Below are 20,318 nucleotides of genomic sequence, written 5' to 3'. Positions count from 1 at the left end.
TTGCAAGAAATTTGAAAGTACTAAAGAACAGATGACAGGAGTAGTTTTTAACAGAAACAAAATAAAACAGGACAAAGGCACATGAAATATAAGTTTGTAGAAATATATATACTTTATATAACATTCTCTTTTTTGTGTACGTAATAAAAATTGAGGCTTCATAAAGATAAAGAAATCAGAGATTTAGAAGAGGAAATGTTTGTCGTTAGTGTGCAGAGTCTCAGCATCATTTTGCTTCATGTGGAGGCAGTAAACACTCAACCCGCAGCTCCACGGCCTGCATCTGCTCTCTGGCTGGTTGCCTGGCAACAGCAGCATCAGCAGCAGTAAATGTACGTCCTCCACTTGAGACCTGACTCCCTCCGTCAGTCTGTCTGGATCCAGAGCTGCTGGAGAATGACTGCAGACTCTCTGAGCTCTCGGAGGTTTTTTATTTCACAAAACTGAACTAGTGTGTTTTTTAATCATTTGTTTGCATAAAAAAATCTTATTGTCAAAACTTACACAGAAAATTACACAGAAACTTAAAATGCCTTTAAGCATATGTGTAATTCAGCGCTGCAGAAGAATACTTTTTAAAAATATCTTGAATAAAAACAAATAAACGTAGCTCTCTTACCTTGTTTGCATGCATTGCTTTTTATTTTAGACCTTTTTTAACCTGGCTTGTGATGTGTGATGTGTGCACATCTGCGTACTTCACAACAGTGTACTTCCTGATGTTTGGGAGTGCAGTCATGGGTGTACACAGATAATCCACAGACCTGGTTGTTTGCAGCTTTAAGGGGGAACTATTTCTTTTAGCTTGCTAACGAGGACGCCATTAATGTTTATTTCTCGCTCTGTCATGAGAGCCAGCCTCTCGTCCGTGAGTAGATGCACTGATGTGTATTTCCTGTCCCCCTCAGGTACATGTATTGGACAGACTGGGGCGAGATCCCAAAGATCGAGCGGGCGGGGATGGATGGGACGAATCGCTCCATGATCATCGACAGAGAGATCTACTGGCCCAACGGTCTGACTCTGGACTACAGCCAGGAGAAACTGTACTGGGCCGACGCCAAACACAACTTCATCCACCGCTCCAACCTGGACGGATCCTCCAGGTACTCCACAAATACGTCCTCTACTGCTGGACATGTCCTGATTTGTCCTGATAATTTTTCACCTCGATTCATTTGATATTGAGTACGCACACAGCTGCACACTTTAAATACTTTAAAGTTATTAAAATCAATCCGGTGTTTCTGCTTAGTTAATTAGTTCTGCAATGCAATTAAAGAAACAATATTTTATAGTTTTCATCATAAATTCTCAATATTTGCTCCCGCTCATTGTCCCACTCTTTGCTGACATATTTATCAAATAAATAAAACAACATTTCGGTCCAGCACACCTTCATCAGGTAAAATGTTTTTTTTTTTATTCATTCAGTGAATATGTCAGCAATAAGCGGGACAGTGTGTGCAGGAGAGTCTCTCTTTTTTATAAATTGCACTGTCCTCCGACACACATCACATATTCACCCGTGCAGAGATTCTCTTTTGTTTTTAATAAAACAAAGTACACAAAGTAAAATATGTCTTTATAAATTGCTCCAAAATCCACAGAACACTATAAATGAGCAATATAATAACGATTCCACTTCAGAAGGGAGTTATAACTTAACATTTTCCAGTCACGACAAATTAAAAATCGGTCACAATTCTGCTTCTCACAGCATTACAGCAAATCTAAATCTATTTCAGTTCAAATTAAAGTTATGCAGCAGTTTGAGTTGAACATGAAAAACATCAGTTTCTGCTTTTTTGAGTAGCAGTATGACAGTAAAACCTGAATATCTGCTGCAAATCCTGCTCTCCGTATCTGGCTCGTTGATCGGGCCATACGGATCCTTCAGCTCTGATTGGGACATCGTTATCTATCACATTTCATTACTGCATTCTGATAAAGTTTGTACTTAAGTGCAGTCCTTCAGTGAATGTGTTGGGTGAATTGAACCCTCTGTGTGACGTCTCATGTCTCGTGTGTTTTCAGGGAGGTGGTGGTTAAAGGGGAGCTGCCTCACCCGTTCGCCCTCACCCTGTACGAGGACACGCTGTTCTGGACCGACTGGAACACCCACTCCATCCACTCCTGCAGGAAACAGACCGGAGCCGAGCAACGCATCGTCCACTCGGACATCTTCTCACCGATGGACATCCACGTCTTCAGCGCCAAGAGACAAAACACACGTAAGTTCTAAACGTCCTCTCAGTTTAGGATTATTTGACCAGCAGAGATGTTAAAGGTCGGAGGTATGTCCGACTTCTCCACGGCAGCTGGACATCTGTCCTCTTTCAGCTAGTTAAAATCATATTTAAATATACAATCTATGATAAAGACCCAATCACAATCATAACTGTGTATTCACAAAACTGTGGGGTGGAAAACCACCGCGTCAGCGCTGAGCAAACTCTGCCTTCATTGATTAGTTTTAAGCCATCTAAAAATTCAGTTTAAGTGTACGCTTTTTCTAGAATATTCATCGCTTTACCTTGCAGTAAAACGTCCCGTACTGCTGCTCTACCGCTGCCTCCATCAGCTGCTGTGGCAGATAAAGAGGAGAAATATTTAAATATACTGAACACTTGAACAGATAGCGGCTGGGGTGGTGTTTTTTTATTTGAAATAAATATAAATTGCTACCTCATCTAAGCCAAAATTAAAAACATAAGTACCCCCTCAATACCTACTTTTTTTTTTTTTTTTTTAAATACCTGACCCCTTTTGCAGCACCCCTTTCCTCTTTCGAAATATCTCAACTTCCAATTACGTTATCTGGGTCTTTTAGTCATATTTTGAGAAATTCGAATTAGTCCGATTACAGTCGGACTAACACGTTTTTTAAAAGTCCAGTTTTAGTCGCACTGACACAATAATTCCACTTTTTCTAACATCATGTAAATGTACTGAGAGATAAAATATGCAAATTATACTTACTATTTTATTTTGGTGCAAAATCATTTGGTGTAACAAAATATTAATCACAGAATAGTTTTATATACTTAAAACGTGTCTTGAGAGGGACTTAATCTCCCGGTGATTTTTAACGTGTCTCCTTTCTGTGGTGACAGTGGTGAGCAGTCCGTGCTCGGTGAAAAACGGAGGATGTTCCCACCTCTGTCTGCTCTCGCCGGTGAAGCCCTTCTATCAGTGTGCCTGTCCCACCGGAGTCCAGCTGCTGGAGGACGGGAAGACCTGCAGAGACGGTGAGGACGCACATCATCATCATCATCATCATCATCAGCATTACAAACGGTCATGAAGAACCTGGAAAAGTGATGGAGTTTGCAAATAGCAATTTCCAGGCCTGGGGAATTTTAGGAGGAAAATTAAACATACCCTGAAAGTTTTGGAAAGTTCGTGGAAACCAGTTTCGCAAATCGTCTTTAGGACCATGGGTTTCATCAAAAATAACCAAAAAATTATTTTCGTTAAATATTGCTAGATATTAAATAAATAATTGTTGTTGTTTTTTTAAATGGCAGAGCACGTAATTTCTGTTTTTAGGACCGTGGGTTTGCAAGGTGTGTTTTCTTAAAAAATCAACAAAAACATTTAAATAAGAAAAAATTGACAAAATGATTTCTTAAAAAAATTAGAAAAAAGACAAAATTTTACGTTAAAAAATGCTAAAAATGAAATAAATGTCCAAATATTTTATGTTGATTTTTTTAATTAAATGGCGGTAAAAATAAATACTTTTAAAATTGTATGATCAAGAAGTATTTGACATGCCCTCTCGCTGTTGCACTACCTCCTTCTCTCTCATAAATAACACACAGCCCCTAAGTTATATTTAAATATTCTATTCTAAATTCATTACTGTTTTTTAAATAATATATATTTAAAAAAGCTATTATATAGTAATCAAAAAGAACCAATCACAAGTATCAGTGGTCACTTCAGAGAATGTATCGTCTTTAAGATTTGCCTCAAAATCCTGGAAAAGTCCTGGAAATTAACCTTGTCTACCATCATTAAAATGTTATTCAAAAATTAACATCTTTTAAAGGCCATATCATCCAGCTTCGTCTTTTAAAAACAAAGAAAATTTGGGATAAATTTCTGTCCACAGAGGGCAGAAAATGAGCGGGAATCAGCTCCCATAAATTATCCCAAACAACAAAATCATGAAATCAGTGAAGAAATTCCAGCTCATAAAAAGTGTGATTTGAAATCGAACCTGAGTGAAAACCCAGCGGAGGAAACTCTGTCTGATTATCTGCAGTTTGGCTGCAGAGACACTCGAGTGGAAACAGAAATATTTCCTGAAGTGCGTCACTGACGACGCAGAAGTTTGGAGATTATCAAATATTTTCAGCGAGAAAACACAAAAAAATGTTTACAAGATTTCAGCCCGAAAGGACAGATTGAATTCATTACTCTGTGTGTGTGTGTGTGTGTGTGTGTGTGTGTGTGTGTGTGTGTGTGTGTGTGTGTGTGTGTGTGTGTGTTAGTGTTAGTTTGCCACCGAACCTCATTAGCTTTTTCTCTAATTTAAAAAAGTGATGACGCCCCGCGTCACTCCTCTCCGCCTCGTCATCGTGGTCGTCTCTGGACGCTCCGAGCAGTTAAAGGTGACGTTCGCTCGACCTGCGGTTGCCATGGTAACCCCACTCCACTGTCCATCCGTGTGAATGGCAGCCCTGGACGTTCCCCTCCTCCCGTCCCCCTGCCTCTTTTATTTACATTTTTTTGGTTCAGTACCCCTTGCCTGCGGAGCGGCGGAGGAGCTGAAGGCGGGGAGGCTTTTGTGAAAGACGGGATCACATGTTCCCCCCGCAGACAATGACTCCTTTCACCGCCGGGGTTTAACTATTTCAGCTTTGCTTCTTGAACCGGAGAGTATCCGAACGCAGCGCGCTCGCACAATGACCTGAAGGGTTCAAGTTTATTGTTTGACTGCAGCCACGTCGCTCCTCCTCCTCCTCCTCCTCCTCCTCCTCCTGCTGCTGCTCCTCCTCCTCTTTCTCCTCCTCCTCCTTCTTTATCTTCCACTACTCCTACTCCTCCTACTGCTACTACTACTACTACTAGTTCTTCAACTCCTACTACTTCTACTACTACTACTATTAGTCCCCCCCACTAATACTCCTACTACTACTAATACTACTACTCCTACTACTTCTTCTCCTACTACTCCTACTACTACTACTACTACTACTACTACTGCTACTATTCCTCCTACTCCTACTACTACTTTTACTGCTACCACTTTTCCTCCTCTTTCTCCTCCTCCTTCTACTGCTTCTTCTCCATCTACTTCCTCTTCTCCTCCTCCTTCTTCTTCTCCTTCTCCTCCACCTCCTCCTCAACCTCCTCCTGCATTTTCTTCACCTACATCTTCCCCTTCCCCTCCTCCTCCTACTTCTTCTCCTAATTTTCCTCCTTCTCCTCCTCCTTTTCCTCTTCCTCCTCCGTCTTCTCCTAATTTTACTCCTTCTCCTATCTCTTCTCCTTCACCTCCTTCTTTACCTCTTCCTCCTCTGTCTTCTTCTCCTGATTTTTCTCCTCCTCCTCATTTGTCAAATTTTTTTAGAAAACCTTCGGTGAAATCAGACACATCAGACCGCAACGATCACAAACAGCCCGATAAACTCCTGGAGCGACTGACAATAGAAAATAGTTTCACATTAAAGACGGTCGGATTATTTCAGTCAAACACCTGAAACATCCAAAATCTCGCCTCATATCACGATATCAGAGCAGTATTTCGTTATTGCCCGGGCCTATCTTGCACTTTCTTGGATGTTTCCAGTTTATCAATCAATCCATCAGTGGCTCAAAATCAGTTTGACAGGAGGAGTACGGACGCACCGCAGAGTAAATCCGGAGTGAGTTTTCTTGTTGTCGTGGTAACATACTGTTCCCTAAAACTTGCACATAGAGCTCTTTTCAGTTTTAATTCGGACCAGTTTGAGTGAGGAAATGTTGGTAAAATTGTCCCTTTAAAGCAGCCGCCCTGTTGTTTTAAACCTTCGTGACCTCTGACCTTTACGTTGCTCCTCAGGTGCGACTCAGATGCTGCTGTTGGCTCGACGAACAGACCTGCGGCACATCTCTCTGGACACGCCGGACTTCACCGACATCATCCTGCAGGTGGACGACATCCGGCACGCCATCGCCATCGACTACGACCCCGTGGAGGGATACATCTACTGGACGGACGACGACGTGAAGGCCATCCGCCGCTCGCTGCTTGACGGCAGCGACGCACAGTTCGTGGTCACGTCTCAGGTCAACCACCCGGATGGCATCGCCGTGGACTGGATCGCCCGCAACCTTTACTGGACCGATACTGGGACCGACCGCATCGAGGTGACGCGACTCAACGGGACAATGCGCAAGATCCTGATCTCCGAAGACCTGGACGAGCCCAGAGCCATCGTCCTGGACCCCGTGGCGGGGTGAGTGTCACAAGCTGAGACGGAGAATCTTCTGATCGTTGATTCTGATCCATTTTCAGCTGCTGACTTCCTGTTTCTGTTTCCAGTTACATGTACTGGACCGACTGGGGGGAGGTGCCGAAGATCGAGCGGGCAGACCTGGACGGGATGGAGCGTCTGGTGATGGTCAACACGTCTCTGGGCTGGCCCAACGGCCTCGCCCTCGACTACGAAGAGCGCAGACTCTACTGGGGGGACGCCAAGACGGATAAGATCGAGGTCGGTGCTTTATTTACATTCTGCCTGTGTTTTCAGCTGGGAGTTTTTCTCTGTGTGTGTGTGTGTGTGTGTGTGTGTGTGTTTTTCCAGCTGGGAGTTGTAGTTTTATATTCAGCGTGAGTGTTTCCAGCTGGGAGTTGTAGTTTTATATTCAGCGTGAGTTCACCTGAGAGGATCAGAGGAGCCGAGCGCTGTGGGTTCTTGTTCTCGGCCTCTTTTTAAAGCCGAGCTCCTGCTGCTTCACGGCGGCTCCTCGCGGCGACAGTTTACTGCTGAACACGGCCTCCCACCGTGTCGGTCAGCGAGCCAGGGGCCGCCTGAGGTAGACTGATGCTTCCTGTCAGCCTTCAAAATAAAGTGACGGCATCAGTCGGTCACATCGTGGTGGGTTGATCATCGTATTGCAGCAGCTGGATTTCAGAAATGTCGATTTAAGATGGTCTTCGGTATTCAGGTTTAGGGATTAAAGGGGGCCTGGTGTTGACAAAAACGTTTTTGTTGGGGTGCCCTGTAGCTCACCTGGTAGAGTGGACGCCCCGCCGCAGGTTTGATTCCAGCCTTTGCTGCATGTCATCCCCTCTCTCCCCCTCTACTGCTGTCAGTCAAAGGTAAAAAGCCCCCAAAAATTAATCTTAACAAAAATGTTTTAATCAATATTTACTGTTGTCATAACTTGACCCAGGCCATCTAAAAACTTCTGTTAACATTCTGAAAAAAAGAGAATAAAACAGAAGTAAATAATCAGAGGAAGTATGACACATGAAATATTGTAGTTGACAAATACTGAGATACAAGGTTTTGTGGAAATATCAGTTTTAAACATGGTTTACCTCTCTTATTTGTATATATTTGTGTGTATATATATATATATATATATATATATATATATATATGCACGTATATACTATACTATAGTATATAGTTGCATTCTCTAGAATTCTCATATACAACAGAAGTAAATAATTTAATAAAATATCACACATAAAATTATATAAGTAATTACCAAATTTCAAATTAAAAAGTCTTTTTGGTCATTTTTAATATTAATATTGTACATTTTCTCATTAACCTTCATGTTTTATCCAGATGTGGAAACGTTTATTTTAGGTACTTTAACATGACAATAAGAACCAAGAAAAGCCGGATTCTCGTTTGAATTATTTTCAGTGCCGTCGTCTCTGAGTCCTGTCAGTCACTCAGACGGCTGTTGACCTTTCTCCACATCATGAGTTCGCCTCCACATCAAAGCTGACGCAGCGGCCCGTTAAACGGCGGTGCTGTAAAGGGTGTCGACAGTCCAGTTCGCTCTGAAAATACAACTTTCTCTTTTTCTCTCTCTCTGCGGTTTCCATCCTCACGCCATCTCGCCATGTTCTCATTTTTTATTTTCCTCTCCGGGGGTGGCGTGACCCCACCTGAACCCCCTCTCCACCCCCTCCGGGCTGCTGGTGGTTCTGGTCTCGCTCTGCGGGAGGAGGGGTTGAGGGGCCTCCTCTGGCCTCCCTCCCTCCCCTCCAGGTTTCTCGGAGGACCCGTTTTTTGCTGCGGGATCCCACATCTGGTTCCGATTGCGGCCTGCACTCCAGCTGCGGTCGGCTCTGTTTAGAATAGACCCCGAATCTGAAACCGTCGCCGCACTGCGGTCACAACTCCCAAACCAGCGGAGACCTTTTGGCTGAGGCCGTCGAGCTGAGGATGGAAACTTCATTTTATATTTATACACCAGCAGCACCACTCTGTGTGTGTGTGTGTGTGTGTGTGTGTGTGTGTGTGTGTGTGGGTGTGTGTGTGTGTGTGTGTGCGTGTGTGTGTGTGTGTGTGTGTGTGTGTGTGTGGAGGATGTTTTGAAAGATGGCAGCCGTCCACGCAGGGGCTGTTCTGGGAGCAGCGAATAGCGTCGCTCCACACTGTTGATCAGTTAAAGGACCGAACAGATTACAGGCCTCTCTGTTTTTTTTCTTCCTTTCAGTAGATTCCTGACATTTCTCCTCTGTTGACACTTTGAGCGTCTCTGCATGTTTTACGGAGAATCTTATCACACGCACGTCTAAAGCAGGAAGACACGGAAAACTATTTTCTTATTAATATTCCCCAAAATATATTTTTTTCCTTTTTTTTCTCAAAACAAACAAAAGCTCCAGATCTCGTGTAACTTTGCAGGATGTGTTTTCTTTTGTGTGACTGATCAAACATGAGAAGTTTTACTGTCCAGTTAACCCTTTGAAACCTGGATCAACATCACTTTTCTTGTGCTGCGTTCAGACAACTTTACGAGTATTTAAACCCTCGAAAAACTGAGCAAACTGGTCTGATTTCTGTTGAAAATATGGGAAAAAAGAGAGAACTTGGCAAAAACTATTCATCAAACTGCAAGAAATAAGAAATTTGTGTTATTTTGGTGATTTTTTAAAGAAAACATGCCTTACAAAACTGAAATCACACACACACACACACACCCACACACACACACACACACACACACACACACACACACAAAGGAATGTAAAAACCAAAAAATCTCAAAAAACATTTTTTAAAGAAAAAAACGCCAAAAATACTCAGATTAAACGTACCTTCCAAACCTGCATGTTTTCCTCAAAAATAACCAAAAAGCCAAAAAGATGAAAAAAAGCCAAAATGTTTTCTTTAAAAATTGCTAAAAATTAAATTAATAAATAAAAACATTTTCTTCAAAAATTGCCAATAATATATTCTTTAAGTAAAAGAAGAAAGAAAAGAAAATGTTTCAATAAAATAAATACAAAAATAAAATAAATGCAAAATATGGCCATTTAAAGCTTTATGCCCCTCCCATAAGCCAAAATATAAAACAGAAGCCCCCTCCCAGTGCTTAAAAAATATTATTTATATTAAAATATTTGACATACCTCCTCCTTATTTCACCAACTCCTCCCCTCTCAGAAATAACAAACAGTCCCTAAATTATATTCAGAAATCAGCTCTAATCCTGTTCTCAATTCTTTTTTTTCATAGTAAAAGGAGCATAAACAGGGTACGGATGGTTGTTTCAGTGAATGTACGGTCTTTAACATTTGCCTCAAAGTTATAGAAATGTATTGGTAAAATGTGTATAAACCCTGGTGCATAAATGAACTCATGATTTGCCTGAATGGCTTTTGTAGCAGCTCATAAAGCGTTGAGTTTACCGCTGCTTTCTGCAGGTAAACGGAGCTCATACTTTGGTATTTAAGGGGTTAATAAAATATGGCAGACATTCACCCAAACCCTCCAGTCTCTGCTTCTTATCGTCTCTTTGTTTGAGCAGAACTTTGTAGTGGAGTTCAGTCGTGAACGATGAGTTTTTTTTATCCGCCGTGTTTAAAGTGGGTTCCAGGTTTTGCGGATCAGGTCCTGGCGGCTCTCAGTTGTGGGTTTAGAGACGCTGCAGCCGCCTCACTGAAGTGAGATGTCAAAGTTTGAGTGAGAGAAGAAGAAGAAGAAGAGGAAGAAGGAGGAAATGTGGCGGCCATATGCTGCCGTTGTTTGTTTGCTCGGGCTGTTGCTTCTAATTAGCGGCGCTGCGATGTGCTGCCAGGTCGCCTGAGCTCCTCTGAGCGCGCTCAGTGTGCGCAGCGAGAAACACAATGTGGAGACGCCGTCAGTCTGCTCAGCCCGCCACCGGTCCACTCGCCGGGCATCATGGGAACACATGCTCTATGTGTTATAATATTTAAAATGTGTTTCCCGCTGTGAGTCAGCGCATTGTTTCTATAGGATGTCTGTTCTGTGTTTTTTTTTTTTTTGTACTTTGAAGTTTTGGAGATCAGTGCTGGAAAGTTATTAACCCTTAAAAACTTGAGCAAATTGTTTTGGTTTCTTTAAAAAAAATGCAGGTAGGGGCAGCAGCAAGCCTCTTAACAAGCTGCCCCCCAAAAATTACCTGAAGATAAGAAAAACAAAAAACATAAAATGATCTAGAAAAAAAAGAAAGAAAGAAATGCATTTATTTGATAGATTTTATTATATTTTTTCTGTAACATAATTTTAAATATAAAATTATTATATAAAAAATATAGTTATATATTTAATTATTTTAAATATAGTTTATCTGGACATTTTTCTGTATATTTTGGATTATTTTTTTAATCCTCCAATCTTTTTTAAAACTACTTTTTAGTTAAGATTTCTTGCAAATAGTGGGAAGTTTCTTGTCAAGTTGGTAATCAATTTGCACACTTTTCAGAGGCTCATATAGTTTGTAAAAGGCATCTGAATGCAACACAAGAAATCTGATGTCGATCCAGGTGTCAGAGTGTATTTACTCAATTACTTCATTTAGGAAATACTTGAGGTACTTTACCTAGTATTTCCTTTAACACTCACAAAAAAAGAAAAAAAATTGCCAAAATGTTTTTTTTTTAAATTTGCCAAAAATATCAAGAAAATATTTTTTTTAAAAAAGGCTAAAACTTCTTAAAGAAAACATGCTGTCCAAACTTGCATGTTTTCTTCCAAAATCACCAAAGATTAAAAATAAATAAATAGAAATTGCTAAAAATTGAAACTTTTCTGAAACTTTCCCGGTATTGTAACTTTTTAAAGTGCATGAAAATAGTGCATTTTTAGGAGTGTAATTACTGTCACCGCAGCTTTCGTGCCATTCAAATTCTTTTTATGCCTGGAAAGAGTGTGAGAAATAACACAAATTTATATGCTCTGAGTGAAGTGCTTGAAAATGAAAAAATTGCTTTAAAAATTACTTGAAATTTCTTTAATTTTCTAACGTCTGTATGAACCGTGGGTCCTCTGTGTCTGTCTCTCAGGTGATGAACATGGACGGGACGGGACGACGGGTGCTGGTGGAGGACAAACTCCCTCACATCTTTGGCTTCACTCTTCTTGGCGACTTCATCTACTGGACCGACTGGCAGCGCCGCAGCATCGAGCGCGTCCACAAACGCACCGCCGAGAGAGAGTTCATCATCGACCAGCTGCCCGACCTCATGGGCCTCAAGGCCACCTACGTGCACAAGTCCTTCGGTGAGTCCAGAGAGACCGTCATGTCACAGACACGAGTTTAAACCAAGTCGCAGGTCGTTCAGGTTGGTGATGAATAATCAATGCAAAGTGCGGTATTTTAACCCTTTAAACCCTGGGCAACTTGGCCTGAGTTCTTTCAAAAATATGGGGAGAATTTAGTGAGCATCTTAGGAAGAAATGACCCAGAAAGTTCAAGAAAATTAGTTAAAAAGTGCAAGAAAAGTGGGGCTATCTGTAGCTCACCTTTGCAAAAAAAATAAATAAATACAATTTAAAACAAAAAACAGGGAAATGACAAGAGAAAAAAACTGTTTACATTTTTTTAAAAATCTGTAAAATAATTTTAAATTCGTAATTATGATCATAAGAAGTGTAGATCTTTAGAACATTTTCAATAGCTTTTTAAAAAATATAATTTAATATAAACCCTAATTTGCTCAGGGTTCAAAAGTTTAAACCCTCATGAAAACTGTCTGAATGCAGATTTCACAGGGTTAAAGATGCACGCTGCGCAGTTTTGGGGGATATAATATTTATATGAAACATGGGAAACTTTTTTTTTTCAGCTTTCTGTAAACATGATTTAAAGGTTTTCCAGGTGTCTTATCGTCTGCATTCAGGTGTTTTCTCTGGAGTGAAAGAGAACACAATTTGGTTTCCGTAATGGAAAACAAGAGCAAAAGTACAATTTATACTTCAGCAATATTTCACAGTCAATCATCATTATGTTGTTTCTCCTCGTATTTTTGGGTTAGGATGCTCTGTAATGAGTGTTTATGTATCAGAAGGTGTGTGAGTCACCTGTTAAGCTGCAGCAGCTCTGCAGAGTGCTGCAGGTGTCTGAAGCGGCTGGTTGTGTTTCCACTCTGCAGTCTGTGCTCCCAGTAGACTCTGCAGCACAGTCTGACTGGGAAGAGTGGATAACGGAGCATTAATATTTCAAAGCTTAAATTCGGCTGATGCATCAGCCAAACACACTGTTTTAATCCTCCTCTCTGTTTTTGACTCCAGGAATTAGACTTATCCATTTACCTGTGATCCACTCCTCAGAAGATTTGGGATCATAACAGTGTTTACTTTAACAATATTTTTCTGGGGATGTGAATTTTGTTTTTAGACAATGTTTAAAAACTGATTTTTCATGCCTAAATCAATAATTATTTTCTATGTGGAGGCAGAAAAGTTTAGGAGTAAAACAGTGGCCTGAAATGTCTACAAACGATGAGATTACTGAGCGGAGGAAAAGATCAGCCGCAATAAAACAGGGATGGTAAATCATTTTAATTGACGGCTGACCACGCATATTTATAAGTCACACTGGAAGCCAAAGCCAATGCCTGTTGCGCCTCTTTTGATTCCCCGATGCCGGCATGCTGTCTATAATCACTCACTGGAGCAGCATTATGTTGCTGTCGTTTGGGTCTGTGTAAAAATGCAAAAGTAGCATAAAAAAGGGACTTTGTGGCTCTGTGGTGCGATCTGTGTGTAAAAAGGGCTTAATCTTTATCCCTTTAAACTCGAGCAAATGGGTTTTCTTTCCACAAAATGGGAAGATGCCAATGAGCAATGAAAGGAAAACAAGACCCAAGGAATTAGCAAGAAATTAGTAAAAAGTACAAGAAAATTACCTGATTTGTAAATAATATTAATAATAATAATAATAATGATAATAATAAAATGGAATAAACAAAAACTATTATAATATAAAGAATTCTAACAAATCTGTATCATAATTTTGAATGTGTAATTAATGATCATTTTAAATACAGTTTTCCTAGTTTTTAAAAATAATTGTCTCAGTGTACTAATGGCTTGCATTTTGTGGAACGCGTTTTAACCAAGTTACCTTTTTCCCCGCGTTTTTCGAATAAATTGCACCAATGTGCTCCGGTTTGAAAAATTTAAAGCCTTAAAACATGTTACTTCAAGCTTTAAAAAGAAAAAGTAAACAGAATATCAGAATATTTGAGCCTGTATGATGCATCTGACTCACCTGTGGCTCCGCCCTCCTCAGGTACGAACCCGTGTGCGGAGAATAACGGCGGCTGCAGCCACCTGTGTCTCTACAAGCCTCAGGGCGTCCAGTGCGGCTGTCCCATCGGCCTGGAGCTCATCGCCGACATGAGGACCTGCATCGTCCCCGAGGCCTTCCTGCTCTTCTCCCGCCACACCGACATCCGCCGCATCTCCCTGGAGACCAACAACAACAACGTGGCCATCCCGCTCACCGGCGTCAAGGAGGCCTCGGCGCTCGACTTCGACGTCACCGACAACCGGATCTACTGGACGGACATCACTCTGAAGGTGAGGCTCAGAGAGCGGGGACGTGTGCGGACGGACGTCCTGCTGGTTGGCTGGAGGCCGGCAGGGAGGAGCAGTAATGGGCTCCCAGGAGACACCGGGGTGGGAGTAATTGATGGTTGCTCCCCTCCCCCTCCGTCCACTCTACTTTATCTCTTCTTTTTCTTCTCCAGATTGTAGTCCTAGATTTTATAGACTGTGTCAGTACAAAATGGTGCGAGGGTTACATTTATTTTCTTTTTTAAATGTTAAAATAATTAGGACCACAGACAGATATTTGAGGGCACAGTTAAATAAGAAGTCTGGTGTGATTCTGCGTGTTTCTTCTTGTATCAGAGTCTGATTTATCTTTTTTCTCTGTGCGATACAGCCAGAAACTCTCAGTAACACATTAACGAGCCACACTGTGGCATTATGTTCCTTTATTACCATGAACACACACTCTGGTTTATTTTAACTCAATCCCACACACACACACACACTGTCCTGCTGACAAATACTCACCAACCACACTGGATTAATCCGCCGCTGGAAATAGTCCCCCGCAGAAGGACTGTGTCCTCCTTTGTCTTTGATAAGAACTACACTGAGCAGCTGTTTTAGGGAATTGCCGATTAAACGACATTTATTTGTATAAAGACTTGGCTTAGAGCTGAGAGACACAGACAATAAATATTTAGTTATTGATATTTTCAAAAAGAAATCAATAGTATATTGTAAATATACAAAGGCAAAGTAAGTAAAATTACTAAATTCAGAATAATAAAACAAAAAATAATAAATACATATAAAAATAATAATATAAAATAAAAATTAAAAATTATTATTAGATATTTTAAAAAAATGAAAAAAGAGATCAAATACAGCAGAGAGGTGTAATTGGAAAATAAGAGTTAATTAAAATTAAAATAATTCTTAATAATGACGATGATTATAAGTGATTTAAGATTTTTTAAGGTTTTAAATTAAGTAATGAATTAAAAAAATGTAAAAAGAAATTGATAAATAATAAAAATCAATAAAGATAAGATGAAAAGAAAGTTGAGATAAAATTAAAACAAAATAGAGAGATGGCAATAGATAAAATTGACATTTTAATTAACTAAAGATAAAAAGGTAAATCTACATCGTTAAATAACCCTGAACATGGAGACATGAAAACAGTAAAAATAAAAAAGACTTTAAATAAATAATTTAATAAATAGAAATAAAAACAAATGACAGTAGATAAGAATGAACTAAAACAGATTAATGATGATACTGGAAGTATTAAGAGACTAACACAGTGCCGGTTTGGGTCTCACCTGTTCGTGGTCTCGGGTCCTCTCCGCTCTGCAGACCATCAGCCGGGCGTTCATGAACGGCAGCGCCCTGGAGCACGTGGTGGAGTTCGGTCTGGACTACCCGGAGGGGATGGCGGTGGACTGGCTGGGGAAGAACCTGTACTGGGCCGACACCGGCACCAACCGCATCGAGGTGGCCAAACTGGACGGGCAGCACCGGCAGGTCCTGGTGTGGAAGGACCTGGACAGTCCTCGAGCTCTGGCTCTGGATCCGGCTGAAGGGTGAGGACTGAAACTTAAAAACAAGAGACAATGAAATAAAGACTCACATGAGAACCATTTGTAAATAAAACCACCTTGTTTCCTGTCCGCAGATACATGTACTGGACCGAGTGGGGCGGGAAGCCAAAGATCGACCGAGCAGCGATGGACGGGACGGGACGGATCACTCTGGTGGCCGACGTGGGCCGAGCCAACGGGCTCACCATCGACTACGCAGAGCGCCGCCTCTACTGGACCGACCTCGACACCACGCTCATCGAATCCTCCAACATGCTCGGTGAGAATCAACAAGCCGTTATTTGTCTTTTTTTTGTTCTCATTTCTAAACATGACCGATAAAGATTTATTGGAAAGTATCGTTTCAGTTTTGAGGAAAGAAGATTCGTTGCATGCACTTTCACAGCATCACAATTTCTTAGTTAAAAGGAAGTTTTATTTGGGAAAGGGCTCGCTTTGTATTTAATTATTTATTTGCTGATGAAGCTACGGAGTGACTGAAACCTTAATTTAACCTATAAACTGTGATGCTGAGCAACAGCAGTGTGCAGCGTCTTTGTTTCTAAAGACTGAAGGAAATGCTGTGGCTGTGCTGCAACATAATTTTCTTTAAATGTTAAAAAAGACTATTGTTTAAAGTCTTAATTTGTCAGATGCACAACAGTTACAGAGAAGCGGTCGTCGTTTTCAGGTTCCCTCCAACAGCGCTACTACAAAAAATAGAAAAAGAAAATCATGCATCTAAAATATTAGAATCCGAGAATAAAATCATGCAGTTCAGTTGACATACTGGAAAGAAATATACATAAAATACTATACTACATCAATAAATAATGATAAAATGTTAATAAAGATGGGATAAAAAAATTAAAACAAACTGAGACAGTAATAGTGACAGAAAAAATTCCAAGTAAAATCCGTTCATTAAAAGTAAAAAAAATAAAGATATATACAGTAGATAAATACTTTAAGTGATTATAAAAATAAAGTAAAAAGACATAATTTAAAATTTAAGAATAATTATATTCTAAAATATTCTTAAATTATTTTATATTATAAAATAATTTAAGAATAATAAAAAAGTAATGAATAAAAAAAATGAATATTTTACAAAAATAAAGATAAAATGAAAATAACTATTAAATAAAAATAGCAATAGTGGTGACTTTAAAAAAGTAAAAATATGTTTTGAAAATAAAAAGCAAATTGAACAAACGTGGTTTTTAAATATATTTGACAGTCGCTGCTTCTTGGCGCTGGTTGTGTGATTGCAACATGGTTGGAGTGCAGCGTCTGAAACATGTTGCGTGTCTTCCTCTCATCTCCTTTTCACGCTATCTAGTAAAAAAAAGAAAAAAGAAAGAAAAGAAACCGAGTAACCCCTGCTGAAACACTGACAGATTTGTGTGTTCAGAGTTCAGTGACCTTTGTTTCAGTCAGAAGCTGCAGGATTCCCTCCAACACTGGAGCTTCAATCTTCTCCGCATTATATAACAGCCTGAGTTTTGCGGGTGTGTGTTTCTGTGCACATGCGTGTGTCGGTCTCAGATGACAGAGGAAGAAGTCAGCGCTCTCTCCATTAGCCGCTCGCTCCGAAACTTCAAAGTGCGGCTGAAACAAAAGCCGCCGCGCTGTCCTGAAGCGTTCCCTCTCAGCAGCACGTCGGTGGATGTGAACCAGGACCAAAATATTCCTCACAGAAAACTCCTAAAACGATGCTGTTATTAGACTGCAGGCCCCGCGCACACACACACACACACACTCGCACACTGCGCTTGCAACACTACCAATTTCGTGTGCAGGAAAACAGCCTCGGACTTGGCGAAGGACGGCGAGGACAGAAAATAACCCTCGCAGGGCAGATGGCTGCTGCACCGACACTTTTATATTTTCTCAACTCTTTAGTGAACTTTAACACCTGTTTTTAATTCAGTGTGTAAAAGCTTTAAGTCTAATTTTAGCCAAGACATTATAGTTTATTTAGTTTTTCGTTGTTTTTTTTTACTTTTAGGTGAACTTCATAGCCACATAATTTCATTTCCTGTGTGCCGTGAAAAAAAGTAAGAAATGCTTTAAGACAAGTTTAGAAATGTCAGGAACTTTTCTGTAATTATCTGCCGACTAAAAGTGAATGTAGCGCACAAGTTAAAGTAGAGATTTGTGTTTTATTTTCTCTTTAGTGTTTTATGGACTCGTTTTTTTAATGGGAGAAACACAGACTGTTGTTTTTATCCAGATGACAAACAAAAATACACTATATGTAAATCTAATAATTCAGCGAGGCTTTTGTCAAGTCCAGCAGATCCAGAATTTATCTGATAAACTGTTCAAAGAAAAATATTTGCGGTATGAACTTCAAACTTGATGGCAATGTAGAAGACGTCTCTTTTTTAAAATTTTGTGTAACTTTTTAAAGCTTTAAAGCTTTTTTTGTTTGTTTGTTTGTTTTGAGATCAGGTACAAGTTTAAACATGTTTTTTTTCCACTGTTTTTTTTAATTGAAATTTTCCAGGCAAACAAGAACCAGTAGTTACGTTTCAATGACACTGACATCTACTTCAGACAAGTACATATACATAGATAAATACCTCTATATATGAAAACATATAGAAAAAAAGAAATAACAATAGCAATAGATATTAAAGTAATATTAAGAAATAACAATATATACACTAAATTAAATTGATAAATAATAATAAAATAAAGTATAAAATGTGAATAAAAATGAGATAAAAATGAAAACAAACTGAGAGATAGTAATACCAATTCTTATTCTTATTAAAATGTAATTAAAAATAAAATAAATAAATACAGGTATACATGGAGAGATAATAAAAGAATAAAAGAAGAATAATAAAAACTAAAAGATAACAAACTGAATAAAATTTCATTAATAAATAATAATTATAAAAATTAAGATGAAATGAAAATAATTATCAAGTAAAAATGAAATAAAAAAGAGATAATAGTAATAGTTATACAAAAAAATAAATAATATATAATAATAATAATAATAATATAAAAAAATAATAAGTAAATAATAAATAATAATAAGTACAATCCTCAATAAAATGTTAACAATAAAGGATAAGAAAGACAGGACAGAGGAATTAATTTACAAACAAGTGTAACTTGCTGGATGCGGATGAAGTGCTCGACTCCACAGAGCCCAAATACCCGTCTGCGAGTCCCCGGTAACACACACAGTGTAAAGCAGTACAGATGAATATTTCTGGAGATGTGGGAAGGACACGCTCACACAGACAGACGTCTCATCTCTCCTGTCTTTGTCTCCTCAGGTCAGGACCGTGAGGTGATAGCCGACGACCTCCCTCACCCCTTCGGCCTCACCCAGTACCAGGACTACATCTACTGGACCGACTGGAGCCAGCGCAGCATCGAGCGAGCCAACAAGACCAGCGGGCAGAACCGCACCGTCATCCAGGGCCACCTGGACTACGTCATGGACATCCTGGTGTTTCACTCGTCCAGACAGGGCGGCTGGAACGCCTGCGCCTCCACCAACGGACACTGCTCACACCTGTGCCTCGCCGTCCCCGTCAGCAGCTTCGTCTGCGGCTGCCCCGCCCACTTCTCCCTCAACTACGACAACAAGACGTGCAGCGGTGAGGCGCCCACTCCTGCGCCTTCTCTCCTCATTTTTCACCCCGCTGAGAGTAACGTCTCGTCTAAACGTTCTTCTTCGTTTGTCCTCCAGCTCCGACGTCCTTCCTGCTGTTCAGCCAGAAGACGGCGATCAACCGAATGGTGATCGACGAGCAGCAGAGTCCGGACATCATCCTGCCGATCCACAGCCTGAGGAACGTCCGAGCCATCGACTACGACCCGCTGGACAAGCAGCTGTACTGGATCGACTCCAAGCAGAACGTCATCCGCCGCGCTCAGGAGGACGGGAACCAGGTACACAAACCTCTGTCCTCTGAAAATGTGTCCTGTTAACCCGGTTTGGCTCATTTTAACCCTTTTCATTCTTCATGTTTTTATAATTTTGTCTATGATCATGCATATGGCATACGTTTTGGCAAATTTTGTGTTTTTGTTGAATCTTGACATTTTTCGCTCAGCTCCTACAATGAGTCTAAAACGGGTCTGGGCTTTTTCCTCTGAATTCTGTCATTTTTACTATTTTCCACCCGATGATGTCATTTTTAACATATTTGGCATGTGGACATAATATATCCCTATAATAAAATTTACTTTGCATGTAGTATAAAACATAGTGGCATCATGACAAAAACTGGCATTTAAAGGGTTACAATTCTGAAAATTAATAAATATTTGCTATTTATGATTAGGACTGATGTTTAAAAAAAATAAACTCAATGAAAGTAGAAAATGATATTTACGTATAATATTTTTTAAAGCCTGATTTTGAAAAGCGTGTTTTGTGTGCAGAGTGTGTAATATTAAAGCGGTCCTTAAAGGGTTAAAGTAGTCAAATAAAACCTGTCTCTGACCTGCGCTGTCTCCGCTCTCGTCCCCTCAGAGTATGACGGTGGTGTCGAGCTCTGTGGGCGGACCCAGCCAGGGTCTGCAGCTGTACGACCTGAGCATCGACATCTACAGCCGCTTCATCTACTGGACCAGCGAGGTCACCAACGTCATCAACGTCACCCGCACGGACGGCAGCAGGGTCGGAGTGGTGCTGAGAGGAGAACACGACAAACCCAGAGCCATCGTGGTCAACCCGGAGAGAGGGTCAGTGTCCTCGCTAACGCCTCCG

At 40.3% G+C, this 20,318-nt stretch overlaps 1 protein-coding gene across 1 annotated transcript in view; it reads left to right on the top strand.

The window, feature by feature from the left end:
- The window catches only part of lrp6 (low density lipoprotein receptor-related protein 6), a 53,655-nt gene that overhangs the window by 17,171 nt on the left and 16,166 nt on the right, over nucleotides 1-20,318 (top strand). The window contains exons 3-14 of the mRNA XM_088072446.1: nucleotides 909-1,106; nucleotides 2,038-2,234; nucleotides 3,117-3,251; nucleotides 6,056-6,452; nucleotides 6,539-6,710; nucleotides 11,495-11,711; nucleotides 13,726-14,015; nucleotides 15,351-15,577; nucleotides 15,670-15,854; nucleotides 18,874-19,200; nucleotides 19,293-19,495; nucleotides 20,082-20,293. Of these exons, the coding sequence (XP_087928572.1) occupies nucleotides 909-1,106; nucleotides 2,038-2,234; nucleotides 3,117-3,251; nucleotides 6,056-6,452; nucleotides 6,539-6,710; nucleotides 11,495-11,711; nucleotides 13,726-14,015; nucleotides 15,351-15,577; nucleotides 15,670-15,854; nucleotides 18,874-19,200; nucleotides 19,293-19,495; nucleotides 20,082-20,293 (2,760 nt within the window). The remainder of the gene's footprint in view (nucleotides 1-908; nucleotides 1,107-2,037; nucleotides 2,235-3,116; nucleotides 3,252-6,055; nucleotides 6,453-6,538; nucleotides 6,711-11,494; nucleotides 11,712-13,725; nucleotides 14,016-15,350; nucleotides 15,578-15,669; nucleotides 15,855-18,873; nucleotides 19,201-19,292; nucleotides 19,496-20,081; nucleotides 20,294-20,318) is intronic.

Source organism: Plectropomus leopardus, chromosome 22 (assembly GCF_026936395.1).
Source record: "Plectropomus leopardus strain MGB_pleo_1.0 chromosome 22, ASM2693639v1, whole genome shotgun sequence".
NCBI classification, from domain to species: Eukaryota; Metazoa; Chordata; class Actinopteri; order Perciformes; family Serranidae; genus Plectropomus; species Plectropomus leopardus.
The sequence above is the reverse complement of the archived record's forward strand: the minus strand, read 5'-3'. Positions and strand labels throughout refer to the sequence as shown.